The 18,083-nt window shown below is 49.9% G+C and overlaps 2 protein-coding genes across 3 annotated transcripts; both read right to left on the minus strand.

Annotated features, from left to right (window-relative positions):
• Nucleotides 1-5,324: 5,324 nt before the first annotated feature.
• Nucleotides 5,325-6,590, minus strand: OVCA2 (OVCA2 serine hydrolase domain containing). Its single transcript, XM_081270588.1, has 2 exons — nucleotides 6,372-6,590; nucleotides 5,325-6,146 (listed from the first exon to the last, which is right to left on the minus strand). Exons 1-2 carry the CDS (start codon nucleotides 6,553-6,555, stop codon nucleotides 5,647-5,649), a joined length of 684 nt encoding a protein of 227 aa, XP_081126714.1. The 5' UTR covers nucleotides 6,556-6,590; the 3' UTR covers nucleotides 5,325-5,646.
• On the minus strand, nucleotides 6,010-16,003 carry DPH1 (diphthamide biosynthesis 1). Of its 2 annotated transcripts, XM_081270586.1 has the most exons (13): nucleotides 15,900-16,003; nucleotides 13,488-13,640; nucleotides 13,309-13,372; nucleotides 11,637-11,758; nucleotides 11,072-11,229; nucleotides 10,823-10,944; nucleotides 8,681-8,749; nucleotides 8,179-8,335; nucleotides 7,947-8,047; nucleotides 7,612-7,690; nucleotides 7,008-7,148; nucleotides 6,727-6,831; nucleotides 6,010-6,146 (listed from the first exon to the last, which is right to left on the minus strand). In XM_081270586.1, exons 1-12 carry the CDS (start codon nucleotides 15,958-15,960, stop codon nucleotides 6,745-6,747), a joined length of 1,314 nt encoding a protein of 437 aa, XP_081126712.1. In that variant the 5' UTR covers nucleotides 15,961-16,003; the 3' UTR covers nucleotides 6,010-6,146; nucleotides 6,727-6,744. The 2 variants fall into 2 exon arrangements, with proteins under 2 accessions (XP_081126712.1, XP_081126713.1); XM_081270587.1 differs by lacking the exon at nucleotides 7,612-7,690 and having other exon boundaries at nucleotides 7,955-8,047.
• Nucleotides 16,004-18,083: the final 2,080 nt, after the last annotated feature.

Here is an 18,083-nt window from a genome sequence, read left to right on the forward strand (position 1 = left end):
CGCCATCCCACGCCCGCACCCACGCCACTGCCCACCCCGCGTCCCCGCAGTGCTGACGTCAGCCAGTCCGAAGCCGCCGTGGTGCCGTCAACGGTGCGCGCCCCGCCCCCGCGTCTCCAGGGCAACCGTGGCTTTCGATTGTTACTGTGGGAACCGGAGGTAACAGTCTACAGCCATGGTCGCCCCGCAGCACGCCCACGCGCCGCACCACAGTGTCCTGCCAGCCAGGGTTCGGGGAGATGCTGAGCAGGAAGAGGCGGGGGCGACGAGCCAAGATTGGTTGTGTCCACTGGAGTAGCAGGAGGTGTGCGCTAGGAGGCGTACTCAGGGAGGCAAAGGCCGGCCCTGGTGGGGGCGGGGGTGTCTACTGCATATTCACCCGGGCAGAGTGGGAAGCACCATTCGCGGAGAATGTCTGAAAGTCCGCCTCAGTGTTCTGTCCTCCTAGTGGAGGTATCGCTGCAGAGGGACGGCAAGAGAAGGGGGTAGTTCTAGGATATGGATTCTTTTCTCCTTAGTGGGAGGGAGGCTGCTGGGACCTGAAGGCACAGAAGAATGTTGTTTGCTTGCCGGGACTTTAGTGGGTAGATGGTGAAAGTTTTCTTAAATACGCCACACCTTTCTTGCAGGAACTCCTACTTGAACAGGCAGAGGGCAAAGAATAAAACTTTGAGCGGGTGTGGTGGCTCACGCCTGTAATACCAGCGACTTAGGAAGATGAAGCAGGAGGATCACTAGTGCAAGGTCGGCCTCACCAAGTTAGCAGCCCCTCGACAACTTGGAGACCCTGTCTAAAACTAAAAAGAAAAAATAGAAAAGCAGCTGCTGGAGTGCAGCTCAGTGCCCCTGGGATTCCTGGGTTCAATTCCTGGAATAGAAAGAAAGAAAAGGGAGGGAGGGAGAGAGGGAGGCAAGGAAAGAAACCCTTGAATCCATTTCCTAATGGAGCCACAACCTCTGCTCACTCCCTTCCCCAACTTTTTCAGGAGCCACGGGGGCTATTAAAGTGAAGGGACCTGGGCTGGATGTTGTGGCTCAGTGGTGGAGCGCTGACCTAGCACGTGCGAAGCACTGGGTTCAATCCTTAGCACTACATAAAAAATATAAGGGTGAAGTAAAGGTATTGTGTCCATCTACAACTAAACACACACACACACGCGCGCACACACACACACGCACACACGGAGAGAGACCTGGTTTCTAAAAGCATTGTCTGAACTATTAGCATTCTCAATTCAGGCTATCTCTAGGCACTGAATTCCAATTTCAGAGGTTCTCAAATTCACCAAAAAGAATTGTATCACAGGAAGAAGTTCTATTGTGCCAGTGAAGTGTGAACAGTGACTTTCTCACAAACATTACTGTGTGTGTGTCACCTGTCACTGCCAGTATCACCCACTGCAGAGCCTGGCTGAGGTGCAGGATTTCACTAGGGATGGTGTTAGGAATATTAATGCAACCCAACTCCACCACCTAATAACCCAATTTTTCTTCACCTCTCCACACACTTCATCCTTCCCTAAATTATTTCTAAGACAGCTGGTGCTTGCTTCCCTGATAACCAACACCCTACTGAACCCTGAGGTCCCAGATTAAAAGGCATTTGATTCCAGTGAGCATCTGGGGGCAAACAGAAGTTTGTGCACACAGGAGTAGTGCATCTGGAAGGTCCAACACAGCTTCAAGTGGTTAAGTGACCACGTTCTACTTCTGACCCTTCTGTAAAGTGGAACAATAATCCCTCTTGGAGGTGTATTTTAAGGATCAAACAGAAATAGAAAAAATGTTTTTGTTTTAATACTGGGGATTGAACCCCATGGCACTCTACCACTCAGCTACATCTTCTGCCCTTTTTTCTTTTTTAATTTTTTTTTTAGAGAGAGTGAGAGAGGAGAGAGAGAGAGAGAATTTTTAATATTTATTTTTTAGTTCTCGGCGGACACAACATCTTTGTTGATATGTGGTGCTGAGGATCGAACCCGGGTCGCACACATGCCAGGCGAGCGCGCTACCGCTTGAGCCACATCCCCAGCCCCCCTTTTTTCTTTTATTTTTTTTAGTGTAGTTGGACGCAATACCTTTATTTTATTTATTTTTTTTATGTGGTGCTGAGGATCGAACCCAAGGCCTACGCATGCTAGGCGAGTGTTCCACCGCTAAGCCACAACCCCAGCCCTTTCTATCCTTTTAAAACAGGGTTTACAAAGTTGCCCATGCTGGCCTTGAACTTATGATCCTCCTGCCTCAGGCCCCAGAGTAACCAGGATACAGGTGTGTCACTGTGCCTGGCTTTTATTTTTTAGGGTGTTAAAGCTAGAATGCAGGGCCTTGTAAATGCTAAGCTGAGCTATACCTTCCACCCTGGAATTGAGAAATCTTTGCAAACCGCAGAATACCATTTCAGTTTTAAGCATTTTTATTAGACTATTACATGTTTATAAGGGGGTGGTGTTGGGAGGAGACATCAGCTCTGGTTAGTTAGGCAGAACCTTCCTGTGCAAATGTTCTGGGACTGGGGCTATTGAGGGGCTCTCCATAGCTTTGGGAATCCAAGGTATAGTCAGAGGTAGAAAAGAAAGATGTCCTGGTTTAAATCCCCAGTACCATACAAAAGAAGGAAGGAAAATAAATGGTAGGGATATTCTGAACTAAGGCCAAGTCTTTCATAGTTAAACTCATCTGAAAGATGTGACCAGAAAGGAAAAACCAGAGGACTGATTGTGGAATGATAGAGTTGTTTGGTATCTTACAAATCATTTACTGTGTCTCCCAACATATTTTATGGATTGAGAAGCTGAGGCCCACAATAGGACTTAGTACTGAGGGGTGGCCTCTCTGCTCATCTTCTGCAGTACAGCAGAGAAAACAATGACTAAAGCCATGTGCAGTGGTATGTGCCTGTAGTGCCACTACAGGCCCAGCAGAAGGAGGCTGAGACAGGAAGATCACTTGGGTCCAAGAGTCGGGAGGTCAGCCTGGCAACAGAGTGAGGCCCTATTTAAAAAAAAATACACCTAGTGGCTTGGGAGGCCAAGGCAAGAGGACTGCAAGGTCAAAGCCAGTCTCAGCAACTAAGCAAGGCCCTAAGAATTTAGGGAGACCCTGTTTAAAATTAAAAATAAAAAGAGGTGGGGAGTGGTTCAGTGGTTAAGTGCCCCTGAGTTCAATCCCTGGTACCAAAAAAAAAAAAAAAAAAAAAAAAGAAAGAAATCAACAACAAAAAAATAATGGACAAGAATGTTTGAATGTTTGAGTTTTTAGAACAGAATGCAGCCTTGGGTGAGTACTTAGCTTCTCTGTGCCTTTCTTCTCAATTACAAAATTAGTTTAACAATAGTACTTACCTGGTGAAGTCATGAGATTAAATTAGGCAACAAAGGAGAGCTGAGAGTGTAACTCAGTGACAGAGCTCAGGATCCTAATGTACAAGGCTAGCACCAAAAATAAATGAATAAAGTAGGCAACATTAAAGTTTCTGCTTGTCGGTGTCTGGCATAGTTAGTACTCAATAAATGTTATGCTTATTTTTATCCTGTGGACCTCATCTGCCTTAGGTATAAATTGAAAATGTATATCACTGATTCTTCTGGGGAATTTGCTTCCTCTTTTCCCCCATGAGTTGCATGAGAACATTAGGGACCTTTTTCTAATGCCCATACTTAGCAGACTTTTACTCTACCCGCTAAAGCAGGGTTTTCAAATGATACCTCCATGGAATGTCCAGGCATAGTTTGTCAAGATGAAGATTCCAGGGTCCCAGTGATTCTGAAAGTAGGTTCAAAGTTGGCCCCAGGAATTCCAAGTTTTGACACAAGGAGTCTATAGATTCTGTGCAATGGGTGGAGGAACCCCTTAAAATTCTCATTTCCGGAGAACATAAAAGCTAACATATCCCATTTGTTAGTGGACCACAGGATATCTACTAACTTGGACATTCTATGATTCTCAAGAGGAATTCATTCTCTTTATCCCCAGCATAAGCACTGCTATCCACCTAATTCTGCTCTGTCCTACCTTTCTCCTCCTCTTCTAACTGTAAACCCTGGCTTAAAATTCATTCCTATGTCCTTTAAATCTCTTGATAATCCCAAGTAGTAGCAGCTGAGGTATGCAAGTCATGATTTTCACCTCTTGGGACCTAGCTAAAAGGGGCATCCTATGATTGCCAGAAGGGTATGAGTCCTAGCTGCAGATTCATCAATTATTTACAGAAAAGCCAGGAATCATAATGGGCCAGATCAAACAGGTAATTCAGTCTGTTTCAGTGTCTTCCTTTTGCCAAGGGAGCAATCCCTTTAAAATAAGAGCAAGGCAGAAAGGCCAACTCCCCACTTCTCCCAAGACGTGCACATTTCCTGTTGTAAAGGTTCTAAATCCATTAAACTGGATCTCTGGGACAGGTAAATTTTTATTGTTTTGGTACTGGGGATTCTACCACTAAGCTATATCTCTAGCACCTTTTTATTTTAAGACAGTCTGGCCTCAGCCTTCCAAGTCACTGGCATTACAGGAGTGTACCACCACACCTGACTAGGTAATTTATTTTTATCTTGGACAGTTTTTGGCTGTCCTGAGGAACCTAGAACTTTGAGTATCTTAAGGGATGTTAGTATAATTGTCAGAAGGATAGAATACCTGTGTTGTATCCACTATCCTTAATCCCTGTTCAACTATTAAACTCCCTGGGAGACACTGTGGCTGAGGATAGGACCTGTTGAGAAGTTCTACAAAAAGAACTGACTTGTCTTGTAACGGGAGACATCATGAAGCAGAAGGGAGAAGGTAGGTAGGGTACTGGAAATGGGAAGAAAATGGCTAGAGTGGGCAATCCAAAAGGCTAGATACTTATGCCTTGGCTGTAGTCACAACATAAATGATAATTAGCATCATCAATTATGAATAGCATCAATCTCAGGAACTTACAGATGGGTTCATCTTAGGAAGAGGAAGTTTATTCTGTGCTGCCTGGCCTCTGCCCAAGGTCTGGTACCATACCTGTCTTCAAGCTCACAGTTCAGAAGGGCTAGGGCAGTTATGGAAGAGATGGCAGAAAACATAGCTAGGGACTGAGGGAAGACCAACAATTTTTAGGAATCAGGATGGAGGGATCAGGATCTCTTCCAAAATTTCTCAGATGTAAGTTCTTCTAATTCACTCACCAATGCCTCCTTTCCTTCAGTTTGGGACTGAAGACTTCCACCAAAAACATATGACTGTACATGTGCCCCAGCCTGTCTTAGGGCTCATGACAGGAGCCTACCGTCCTTGGTTCTGCTGGGGAGGTTGTGTGGATGGCTAAACTTCAATTGTAAAAAAAAAGATGCTTAAAATCCAAACCACTGCTTTATTGTGTGGCACTCAACAGTGGTGCCCACCCTGCTTTTGCCAAGTTATCCTCTCATCCAGGGCTTTCTGGCCTTTTGAATATCAAAATCCAGTATGGTGTCTTGTTCCCCTTTCTCCGGTGCAGGGGAGGGTTCATACACAGTCCTGAGAACTGACAGTTCTTTAAGTGGTCATGGTGAAGAGCATGTTAGCACAGTGGAGGTCCCAGGGTGGGAGAAATAATGGGGAGAGCATAGGTTACAGAGGCTGCCCCAAGAGCGGGTGGGAAATGTAAAGGCAGAAGAAGCATTTATTGAGCTTTCACCCTGCAAACTGGTCCAAGAATTTAAGGTAGGCCTGGCGCTGGGATGCAGCTGCTGGAATGAAGTGGCCACCAGAGTGAGTGAGGGTGATGGCTCCAGGGAACTGGTTAGCCAGCTGTACACTCTCCTGAGGGGGGATGACACGATCAGTGTCCCCGAAAATATGAAGTGAAGGCATTGACAAATTGCTCTGCAGGATGGGTTCCTTGAGGCCATGGCCCCTGGGACAGAAACCAGATACGAGGATGATAAATCGGGGCAAAGGGAAGCGCAGGTCGCCCGCTTGGCCCAGGGCACACACAAGGGCTGCTAGTGCAGCCCCCTGGCTGAACCCAAGAAGTCCATCAAAAGGCCCCAGCTTGCTCAGTGCCTGTGCCACCGTTTCCAGAGATTCCTCCAGACCTCTGCACACCGTGGGCTCTTCCAGTGCGGAGAAAACGTCTGCCTCCTCTTCGGAAAACCACCAGCCTCGAGGCTGCTCCTCAGGAGGGCAGGAACCTACGGGCATAAGGGGGAAGAGAATGGAATTAGGGCAACGGGGAGGGGAGTGAGGAAGGAAGGGAGGGTATGGAAATAAATAACAGGGAAAGAGGTGACTAAGGAGAGAGCGACGGTGGAGACCGAAGGAAGGGGAGGGAACAGGGAAGGGGCATACGGAAAGGGGTTAAGGGGACCAGGCAAAAAGACCCTGTGAGGGCATTTCCGGAGCTGAGCTCGGCTCACCGGAGTCTGGCCCCCCGCCCTCGGGGCCCTCCGCCGAGGTGACCGGGTGCGGGCCGCTGAGGCACACGAGCTCGGCGCGGCCCCGGAGCGCCTTCCTCAGCGCTCCAGTCTTCTCTCGAAAGCCCTGCTCGCTCTGCCGGAAGCCCGCCAAGCACAAGACCCGTAAAGGTTGCCGACTGGCCATGCTGCCCGGCAGAGGGCCATAGGAACACCGGAAGTAAGTTTTCCCCGAGCGGAAGTAGAATACGCGAGGGGACGTGACCAAATGGCTACACCACCCTGAAGGCGGGTCTCGGAGAGAGCGGCTCCCAAGACAACAGGGATGAGTGGGGCGCGGCCAAAGTAGGGCGGATACCTGGGAACCAGGGGCGTCTCAAGGAGCCAGGGACGCCACCCCGTCTCTGCAGCTGCACCCCTCGCAATCCGCGGCTGGAGAGGGGAGCGTGGACACCTCCTGCACCTAAGGTTGCAGACTTAGATCAGAGTCTCGCTTCCACCACAACCTCCACCCCGCGCCGGTGCATTTCCCATCGTGGCCACATGGCGGCGGCCTCGGCTCACGGTACCAGGAAGGGGGCCAGAGCCAAGGCCGCGCCCAAAGGCTCGCACTCTTCCCTCCTTGAAGTCCTGGCCTACCTTCCCGGAAGCTGTGCGGCTGGGGCCTTGGGAGTTTAGGTCTGGCTGGTGATTCACCGTCCAAAGCCCCAAGGAGTTGCCAGCGTAGAAGTCCATGGGGTAGGGCTGCTGCCAGGAAATGTTCCTGAGGGCCACGGCTGCCTAGTGGAGGAAAACCGGACAATAACATCTGCTGATATTTTTCTGCTCCTGGATCATTAAATCACTCCTCACGACAGCATAGGAAGGGTGTATTATTCCCATACTGTAGAAAGGAAATGTGAGGCTCAGAGTGGTTAAGGAACGTGTCTAAGGTCACACAACAAAGACTGCTAAGCAATTCAAGAGTGTCTGATGGGCCAGTGGTAAAGCACTTGCCCAGCATGCATGAGGCACTGGGTTCGATTCCCGGCACCACATAAAAATAAAAACAAATAAAATAAAGGTATTATGTCCATCTACAACTAAGAAAAATAGCTTAAAAAAAGAGTGCCTGACTTCAGAACCTATGAACTATTGCTGTCCATCCACCCCAATCCAACTTTGAGCCCTCCCTTGACTGAAGAAGGTACAAAGTTTTCAAACACAAGTTTTTCTCCCACAAGTTTTCAAAACCTGGTGTTACCTCATAGGGTGTAAGCAGTGGTTTAGAGAAGGCTGTACCCCAGTCAATGGAGAGGCGTGGACACGCCACCTGCACCCACCTGGGAAGGGAAGCCAAGTCACACTGAGAGGGGAAGCATGCTGAAGAACATGATTGTCCCCAGTATACCCAACAGTCAATAGGGTTTATTAATCCTAATGTAAAGATTCACCTACCACTATTTAGATGCTGGATACTGTTGCTTATTTTCTCCTATTTCCTCCATTGACTATAAACTTTCTGAGGGAAACTCATTTGTAATAGTATTCTAAGTTTGGCCCCAAGGAGGGCCAGGTAGGTAAGGTGGGGAAACTTACACATCTACCTCAGGAAGTAGGTTGAGCTTGCTGGGGAATATCTCAGACAGCAGCAGCCTCACAAAAGGAAGTCCCAAGGCTTGAAGTTGAGATTCCAAGTACTGTTGGGAGAGGAAGGCTGAGTTGGGGTACTCATGATCAAGCAGTCAAAGCTGACTCCATGGGCCTATAGATTTTCCCACATGGGTTTCCAGTCAGTCCCTCCTCAAGAGGCCACCCTAAGCCCTCTTACCTCCAAGATCTTAGGACTGCCTTGGCGGCCCAAAGTGCCCAGAATAAGGCCCCAAGATTTGGCGGAGCGGGCAGTGGCTATGGCTTCCTGCCGAGTGGTCTGCATGCGCTGGTGGTCGTAGTGCTCTCTGGATAGGACTTTGCTGTATGGGTCATACCTGTAAAAGAAGCTTGCCAGAATTACTGTGACAGCCACTCCCAGGATTCCTGCTATTTACATGGCTCCCAACTCAGGCCCCAGACAGAACAGGGATTGTCACTGGGACAATCAGTCCCATAGCTGGAGCATGCAAGAGATGGGGAGTATATTAGGATCTCAGTGTGAATCCTAGGCGGGCAAGAGCAGCCCTGGGTCTAATGCCAGATGAAGGACCCAAGTGCCTCAGACCCTTAGGACTGAGGCTGGTAAGTGGCTAAGGAATAAGGAAATTTTGGCCCCTTGAGGGCCTCAGGGACAAAGAACTTCACTCCTCAATAACTAGTCAGCCCAGCCCAGCACATACCGGTAAGCAGGGACATTGGGGTTGGCAATCATGACAGACTCCAGATGGAAGCGACCATCTCCAAGATACCTATGGGGTGGAAAAGGCTGTAAGCGTGGCATGGGGTAGCAGGAGAGGCACTCTGGCTTAGAAACACAGGCCTGAATTCTCAGCTAGCTGTTCATGCAGCCATATATAAACTAGACAAGTCGTCATTTTACTTCTTGGGGCCTTGGTTTTCTCTCATGTAAAATAAGAAGCTTGACGTGGACAACTGTAAGACCATGGTATATAATGCAGAATCAAGAACTGCTCTACCCCAGCCTTCGGAGGAAGAGTAAAAAAGCAGCAGAGGACATGGCAAGGCTTCCCAGGCTCTAGACAGCCTAATTTGGAAGCAGAGGGACACATTCTCCCTGACCAAGCTCAATACAGATGTGGAAAGTAGTGACCAGGGAGTCACATAGGCTATACATGAGATTCCAGAATATACACTGGATACTCTGCCCAGACCGGCTTTTGGGTCCAGGTACTGAGTGGTAGTAACAGCTATTATTTCTTGGACTTGTGCTTTCTGTGCCCTAGGCCTGGACTAAGTGCCTGATGTGTATGAGCTCACTCAGTTCTATCAAATAATCCTCTAAGATAACTACAGTGTCCGTATTTAACAGAACATACAACTGAGGTTCAAGGATGTTAAGACACTTGCCCAAAGTTATACAGCTCGTAAGCGAGGTATAACCACAGGCTGTACCAAGCATGCCCTAGAAGATGCTGTCCAACAGTACCTTCCTAGGCCATGGAGATTCCCATAGCATGGAAGAAAACAGGCCATGGCAGTGATTCTCTCCTTCTTGGAGACCATACCTCATTTTGGTAACTGGTTGACACTGAGAGTGTCCCTCCCTCAACCCACATCTTGAAGCCCCCAAGGGCATCTATCAGCTCAGAGTTATACAGGCCCAGGCACAAGAGTAATGCCCCTCAGTAAGCAGGACTGCCAGGTCTGAGCTGGGAAAGGCCTGGATGTGGACCTGTCTATGGATATGGGTGTCCTATGTGCATGCAGCAGGCCTGTGGGACAAGCATCCAACGCAAGGGTGGGGCTGAGTCAGAGAGTGCCCCTCCCTCCTTCTCCACCATTAGCTAGGAAACAGGGTTCCCCTCCCCAGTCCCAGCCGGGGAAGCTGTCGGCTCTGAGGCTGGCTGCATTCACACAACATTAAGCATTTCCATTACCTAAAATAATTAGGCAGCAGGAGACATGCTGCTCCTGCTTGTTAGCTGTCCGGATGCTAAATTAATGGGGCTGCAGCCTGGGTGTGCCCATCCATCTTCTCCAATTATATTGCCACCATTTCTAGCCCACCCTCCTCCCCCATCAGACCCTCTGATTCTTTTTTTTTTTTAAAGAGAGTGAGAGAGGAGAGAGAGAGAGAGAGAGAGAGGAGAGAGAGAGAATTTTTAATATTTATTTTTTAGTTCTCGGCGGACACAACATCTTTGTTGGTATGCGGTGCTGAGGATAGAACCCGGGCCGCTACCGCTTGAGCCACATCCCCAGCTCAGACCCTCTGATTCTTGTCCCCCCTCAGGCATAGCCTTCAGCAGTGGAGAGGGACAGAAAACATGAAGGCTATAGCATCCCTATTAGGTCCCATCTTGCAGAGTGACCTTGGGCACACAGGTAAGGAGCTTTAGACCCAGTTTCCTTTTCCTATATGATGAACCTTCCTGGGTACAAGTCTTCATACACACACACACACACACACACACACACACACACATATATTAGATGAACATAATACCTTTGTTTATTTATTTATTTAGGTACCAGGGATTGAACTCAGGGGCACTTGATCACTGAGCCACATCCCCAGCCCTATTTTGTATTTTACTTAGAGACAGGGTCTCACTGAGTTGCTTAGCGCCTTGCCACTGCTGAGGCTGGCTTTGAACTCGAGATCCTCCTGTCTCAGCCTCCCCAGCCACTGAGATTATAGACGTGCCCCACCATGCCTGGCTATTTATTTTATGTGGTGCTTAGGATGGAAACCAGGGCCTCACACGTGCTAGGCAAGTGTTCTACCACTGAGTTACAACTCCAGCCCCACCTGGGTACACTTCTAATGTCTCTATGATGTGGCCCCCAGTTTTACTTACACAATGGCTTCCACCTCCTTTGGCAGTCGGGGGGATGTACAGCCCAGAATCTCCCCAGGAGACAGGGGTTTGCACTGTGGGACAGTCATACGATATTCAGCTTTCAATTCCTGGGCAGCTGACTGTAGGGATGACGGAAGAAAGCAAGTGGCTAGGGAAGGAGCCAGGGCACCTGGCATGGAGATCCAGAAACAGCCTAGAGAGTGGCTGTCTGTCCCACAGGATGCTGGGGACCTTTGTCCCACTTACCTGCAAAGTTGATACAAACTGAATGGTGCTGACCAGGGCAAGGGCACTGGCTGGGGGAAAGGTGAGGCGGATAGAGTCCAGGAAGTGGGTAGTGTCTATCCGGATGTCCACAAAGACATACAGTACCCGGAAGTCTTGGATAGAGGTGTCCATGGGAACTGAGGGTAAAGAGTTCAGGAAACTGTTTGAAAAGCAGGAAGGACAGAGAACCTGGCTTGGTCCCTGGTTTCTAAGCAGCCAGGACCAGGGTTTCAGCCTGGGAGAATGAGAGGGGAGGGAAGGAAGGGGTCACAGGTCCCCTAGAAGTTCCTTCTCTGTCACTCAGCTGGGGGCCCAGCCTGCTCTACCACCAAGAGCCTTTCAAACACCTGCATCTGGGACAGCAGCATGGTTTCCAAGGCAACCATAACCAAAGGAAAGATCCACCTGCAGAGCAGGAAGGCCAAGGCCATCCCAGAAAGTAGGAGGGTCCTCATGACTGCAAGTGGGACAAGAAGGTACTATGCTGGAGATCAGTGTGGATCTGGCCTCCCTGCCAGTGTCCAGGTTTCTTGCCCTGTTATACCAAGGCAGCTGTGGCCATAGTGCACCAAGAAGTCAGCTCCCAGGGCTCTTGCAGTAAAGTCATCCACACAGCAAGCTCCATAGGTGACATCGCCCATCACCATCACTTCGGCCTCTGTGAACCTGTAGGGGTAAGGGTGAGGAACAATGGGGCAGTGACACAAAGAATAAGGTGGGGGAGAGTCCTAACTCTGTGGAGGTGTCCCAGGGCCCAGCTCCTCTCTCCCCACCTCTTTCAATTCCTTGGTTTGGCAGCTGCCATTTCTGCCAACAAAGAGTAGGAGGGGCACAGCTGCCACCTCCCTCAGCCCTGGCAGCAGCTCCTGGAACAGTTGTTGCATGAGATGTCTTTGCAGCACCCTGACTCCTCTGCCTGAGCTCAGACTGCAAGAGGGACCCCCAGTCCTCAGCTGATCATGCATGGAATCCAACACGGACCCCTGAAGTCCTGGCTCATCTCACCCAGGGCTGTGAGCATGTACACACAAAGGTCCCTGCTCCCATGTCCTGGCATTGTGGGATACATGGCCCTGGATAGGCTGAGCCTCCCTCTTGCCCAGACCCCTACTACCTCCCCACCCAGAAGCAAAGCCCTGGGTGCCCAGGAGGGGGGACCCATGCACAACCCCCCCACAGCACATGGCATCGCCCACATGCCTCAGGCATCAGGAAGAGTAGGCTCTGGCCAGCACATTGCCATGGGATCTGTAGGCCTGAATCACTGGTGGGTGGGGAAGACCCTGCACCCACTGAAGTCACCACAGGAAAAAGCAGGAGGCTGAGCTCTTCCCTCAAAGAGTCCCACACCTGGGATGTGGACCATGGATCAGTGACTGGGGTCTCCGTTTCCTCCCCCCCCTCAGCTTTTTCCTCCTGAAGGGCAGTAGGGAAAGCTGAGCTGCTGCCAATCAGCCCCCTACTCCGCCCCCTTCCTCAAATCAGGCTGTGCACAGAAGCAGATTATTCAGCTCCTTAGAATGCAGCCCAGGCTCTGAGTCAGCCAGAGCACTTAATTTTTTATAGATTAAAATGTATGCAAATTGGCCTGAGCCCCAGAGAGCATCCCCAAGGGGCAAGAGGGTGGGAGCAGGGAAGTGGGTCTGCAGCAGCAGGAAGGGGGGACAGGTTGGGGGGAGGGCAGCAGCAGGGAAGTGGGAGGCTCCCAGCACGAGATGACCTCCCCCTTCTTTATTCCCCCTCCTAGTGCCTGTGCTGGTTCCAGATGGCTGAGCACTCATCCCCCCCAAGATGGCTCATTGTATTGAAGAAACTTTAAAAAGGAGGGGGTGGGGTAGAGGAACTGAATACCTTTCTCAGGAACCTCCCTCCTCCTGCTCCCTGAGAAAAAGATGCCTCCCCAGAGAGACCCCCCTCGGCCCATTTCAGGGTCAGCTTTGAGTAGTCTTAGATTCCTCTACCTCATGATCTAGGACTAGCTCTGAAGAGACTAGAATTAACTTCTTCCTCTTGCTCAAATTGTATAGAGGAGGAGAAAGACAAGTGGGGTTCTCAGCAAGCTGGGAGTTTTGTTTTGGATTGCTCCCTTTGTGTGTGTATGACTGTGGGAGGAGAAAGGGAAAGACAGATGTCCAGAAGGGGAAAATGATGTGGACAGCCAGGCTCTAAGGGGCAAGGAAGAATCTTAGCTTCATCTCCAGTATCCCAAGCCTCACCTTTCCAAGATATCCACAATGGTGCAAGCGAAGAGGAGGAGGCCTTCAGGCATTTGTAAGGCCACTAAAAGACAGAGCAGAGACATGAGGCAGAGGGCGACAAGAGGCTTCAATGGAGATCCAGCCCCATGTCTGGCCAGGCAACCTACTCCACCTTAGCTCAATGTGTGGGGGCTCACCCTTCTTGGCCTGGGCTTGTTGAATCCTCCAGATGGTCTTGGGGATCTCAAAGTTATAGTTGGAAGGCAGGACTTTAATGGCTGTCTGCAGCTGGGGGTTGTTCAGGATCTCAGGGGGTATCTGATTGGCCAAGCGCCCTCGAGAGGTCCGACCTAGGACAAATATAAGGCCTGAGTTTATGTCTGACCTAGATCATAGCCAGACCCAGCATAGCTGTTAATTCCAAGTTTAAGGCCCAGATCCCACATACCAAGAAGGTTGGCCCAGATTTCTTCCCCACTGAATTTATCCTCAAGTAAAGAGACAACCCATTAAATCAGAAGAGCATCTGCATGTTTCCATGCTGTGAGATTATTGGGAATCAAAAACTTAAGTCTATGAATGGGGTATGGCTCGCTCCTTCTTTATCTGAGGAGAAAAGAGGCAACACCAGGGGGCTGAGGAGAAAAGGGTGGCAAGTCTGAGTCCACAAAACTATTCCTTGATAGGGAACAAATGCATGGAAAACCCAAGAGCCTATCTAGCCAGGCCAACCAGTCTGAGAAAATGTCCACCCTTCCCCAACCCTGAGAACACTTAGAAGTCTCAAGGTCCTAGATATGAGATCTATAAGTAAACTGTTACTGTGCCAGGTGTGGTGGCACATGACTGTAATCCCAGCTACTCAGGAGGCTGAGACAGGAGGATCATAAGTTCAAGGCCAGCCTGGATAATCTAGCAAGGTCTTATCTCAAAGTAAGAAATAAAAAGGGCTGGAGCTGGGCACAGTGGTGCACACACACACACAGTAGTGCACACCAACAGCTGGGGGGGTGGAGGGGTGTGTGTGTTTGTGTGCTAAGACAGGAGGATCGAGTGTTCAAAGCCAGCTTCAGTAAAAGCACAGCACTAAGCAACTTGGTAAGACCCTGTCTCTAAAAAAAATATAAAATAGGGCTGGAGATGTGGCTCAGTGGTTGAGGGCCCCTGAGTTCAATCCTCAGTACCCCCCACATACCCCCCACACACACACACAAAAAGGGCTGGGGATGTAGTTCAGTGGTAAGCACTCATGGATTCAATTCTCAGTACCAAAAAAATAAACAAAAGATTGCCCTCCTGAGTCCCACTGACTATGCCCACAGTGGTTAATTCTCGCACTATTCCCTCTCCTCACTTAAAAGGGAAATAAACAACATAAATTACATTGACTTAAGTTCTCTTGTCTTATTGTTCCTCCTTACTCCCAACACAGGAAAACCAGAAAGAACACTAGTCAGGACTGTGGAATAACAGGTAAGGACAGAGAAGTGACTTTGCCCTTCAGGAGCTAGCAGTCTACCAGAGGCAAAAGAGACCTATACAAATAACAAACCCTTAAATAAAGGAGAAATTATTGTAGTTTTTTAGCAGGGCTGCAGCCCTTATTCTGGACTCATACTTTCTAAAATGTAGTTTAGGGTTGGGGATATAGCTCAGTTGGTAGAGTGCTTGCCTTGCATGTACAAAGCCCTGGGTTCAATCCCCAGCATCACTAATAATAATAATAATAATAATAATAATAAATAAAATGCAGTTTAGTTCAACTCTTGTGCTTCTCTTTGGGAGCCACACAATTTGGGAATGTGAAAAGGCAAGAAATTAATTTCTTCAAAAGTACTTATTGAGCCTGTTCTATGTACCAGAACTTCTACTCCAGCCCATATCTATGCCTTCACCCACTGTGTAGGGGAAGTCATAGCAGCTCAGTAAATTCCTTGGCCGGGCAGGAAGGGGCAGACAGGAACTAGCCTTGCAGGCTGGGGCTGAGATCAGATTTGAATGCTACCACTGTTATGATTTTTCAGTTAGTTATTTCAAAGCTGTGAGCCTCTGGTAGAAATCTCTTCTGACAGGCCCCAAGTCTTTGTGATCTTGGGCGGGTAGGCGCCTCCTCCTCATCTTGTTTACATCAATTACAATCTGTAAGACTGAAATCCTGAAAGAAGGGCTGCATCCCAGTCCCTGAAACTAATACAGTCCTGGCACTCAGTGGACACTCCTTTAGTGCCCAGTGAATGAAACCATGCGCCTCTTCCCAGAAACATTCCTTCAGAGGCCACTTGTGAAATGCCCGCTGCAATCGGCCTGACCCCTTCCCTCCTCCTCGGGTCCGTCTTATTCTTCAATCTGGTATCCGTCTGCCAGCCAAGGGAGAGGGGTGGTTTCCGACGTGAAGACTACGAACTCCTTGGAGGGGCTGCTCTCCACAGCGCCCTAGGGCTACGAAAGAAGAGGGGGCCCCTTGAGCTCTGGTGACAGCCGCCCAAAGCGATTAACAGCGGAAACTTCCGGAACTGGCGAAGAAAAAAGGCCAGGGCTGGTTCTGTCCCTCATTTGGGGACCCCATCCTGAGAAGCGAGGTCTGGAGGCCGCAGAGTTGCTGCACCCACCTCTGCCACGGCTGTTTCGGCTGCCCGGCTCAGCCGACTCCGACCCAACCAGAGCCTCCATCTTGGTCCTGCCCACGTGGGGACCAAAAGACAGCACTAAAAGAACACGGAGGGAGCAGGCATTGCGAACGATCGCCGACCGGCGAACGCGGGGCGGGGATTCCCTCTGGGCGGAGACCACGAAGGAGGAGATAGAGGCGGGGTTATAGTGGGTCCCGTCTCGGATTCGGAAGGTCAGGACTCAAAGTGTCCAAGTGATCCCAGACCACCGCAGTTGCCCTCTCCCTGCGACCTTGTCCCCCACTCCCCTTCCTGGCCTGGCTCAAAGCTGGCGCGCCCAAACCAGTGCTCCCCTATGTGCCTGCGTGAGTTCTTCAGGCAGAGTTTTACAAAGGGGGACACCTATTGGGTCTCCCTATGGCTCCTCTTACTCCCCACCTGGCAAGGAGTGGTCTGCCAGACGCCGCATTCCCTTCCTTAAAGGACCCCAGAAGGGAACTAATTCAGGCTGCCAGCCCAGCTCCAAGTTGAGAACCTTGAATGTGTATTTCGGGAGCATCCCTGGTGCCCTTATCACCTCAAGAGGTCACCATATGGGAGGTTCACACAGAAGAAGCTGCTGCACTGAGAAAGACCTGGAGCGTTTCCTGGAGCATCCTGAGGACTCCTTAAACTCGCTTAAACTTTCTGGATCCTTGCCCCTTTCCCCCTGTGTATGCTGCCCCTCAGGCTTAGCTAGCCTTTCTTCTGATCAGTGGCCAAAGATCCTGGGACCCCAAAGAGAAGGCACAGCAACCAATGAGACAGAGTGGACCTTTGGAAGAGCAAAGTGGATTAAGGACTGGACCTCAGCAAAGTCTGCCTCCTGGACAGTGGTTGCCCCAGAACTATTTGGCCTCCAAGCCCCTTGGCACATTTCCTCCTGGCAGTATAGAGCTACAAGCACAACTGGCCCTTTAAGGCAGCTCTGGGGCCTCAGGCTCCCCTGGAGGCCCTCCCTGCTAGGAAACCCCTAATTAAGGTGCAGGGAGAAGGGAAAACAAACAGCCAGGGACAGGCCCAACCTGAGAAACTGCCCGGGGTGGAGGGATCGCTAGGCAGACTGGGAGTGAGCAGCTAAGGAGAGATCAGAAGGGTCAGTTCTCTGCCCCTCAGGCCACTGGCATTCTTAGGATAAATACAACTTGGCCCAGAATGTGACCAGCATGGGTCCCAGGAATACCCCTCTTACTTTAATAAGAGTCCAGCATCAACTTCCCATCTCCCCCGGCTTCCCTGGACCCTCAGGGTGCAGGATCTGAATTCCAGGAGCCCTATACCTCACTGCTCAGGACACCAAGGCCCAGCCTGATGGGGAGACCCAGGCTACCATTAGAAAACCAGGCAATACTTAGAACTGGACACTAAAAACAGATGTGAGAGTACTCCCTCAGACCCTGTAGTGCAGGACATTGGGGGCTGCCATTCAACTTGGGCTGAGGATACCTCCCATCTGTCCGCGGGGGTCTCCCTTCCCAAGTTACTCAGCAATCTGAGTAATTACTGCGTGACAAGAAGGCAGGCACAACGCACCCCCTACATTATACCACAACACCTGCCTACAGCCACCCCCAGCCTCTGGCTGGTCTCCAAAGCAGCACCCAATCCTGAGGCCTGAAATAACTGTTTCTCACAAGCCACCCAACTTTGCCTGAGATGTTGGAGTTTGTGGGGCAGAGGGTCACGAGGAGGCAGCTTGGGGAGGTGGAAGAAGAATTAGCATACCAGATTCAGGTCCACACTTTATTGATATGCATTGTAACAGTGAGCAAGACGTTCAACCTCTCTGGGCCTTAGTTTCATGGAGGACCTCTGCAGCTCTCAGTATCCTAGAGTTAATGCTGGTCCCTGTCAAACAATGCTCAGGTAGTGTGTGTAGTTAGTTATAGGCTTACAGCTGGTGGAGGGAAGAAAAGGAATGCCTGCCTTATCTTCTGTTCCTACCCAAGAGGGACAAAGCTGAACTATCTTCTGAACATGATCCTTTCTCAGTTTCAAGCATTTGCACAGAAATTCTCCCCTTCCCGGAATGCTCTTTCCCCTTGGCCTAATGAACTCAGCCCTCAAGGGTAACCTCTGCTGTCCATGTTCCCTGGTTATCCTTTACCTTTTTTTTTTTTTTTTTAAAGAGAGAGAGTGAGAGAG

Source organism: Spermophilus citellus (assembly GCF_964194105.1).
Source record: "Spermophilus citellus genome assembly, chromosome: 17".
In the NCBI taxonomy this organism is placed as follows: domain Eukaryota; kingdom Metazoa; phylum Chordata; class Mammalia; order Rodentia; family Sciuridae; genus Spermophilus; species Spermophilus citellus.

Coding starts and splice junctions, on each gene's coding strand:
- OVCA2 (XM_081270588.1), bottom strand. CDS start 6,555: ATGGCCAGTCGGCAACCTTTACGGGTCTTGTGCTTGGCGGGCTTCCGG. Junction 6,147..6,371: donor GGGCGGGGGGCCAGACTCCG/GTGAGCCGAGCT, acceptor TTATGCCCGTAG/GTTCCTGCCCTCCTGAGGAG.
- DPH1 (XM_081270586.1), bottom strand. CDS start 15,960: ATGGAGGCTCTGGTTGGGTCGGAGTCGGCTGAGCCGGGCAGCCGAAAC. Junction 7,691..7,946: donor CTACTTCCTGAGGTAGATGT/GTAAGTTTCCCC, acceptor TTCCCTTCCCAG/GTGGGTGCAGGTGGCGTGTC. Junction 6,832..7,007: donor GCCGCACAGCTTCCGGGAAG/GTAGGCCAGGAC, acceptor CTGCAACCTTAG/GTGCAGGAGGTGTCCACGCT.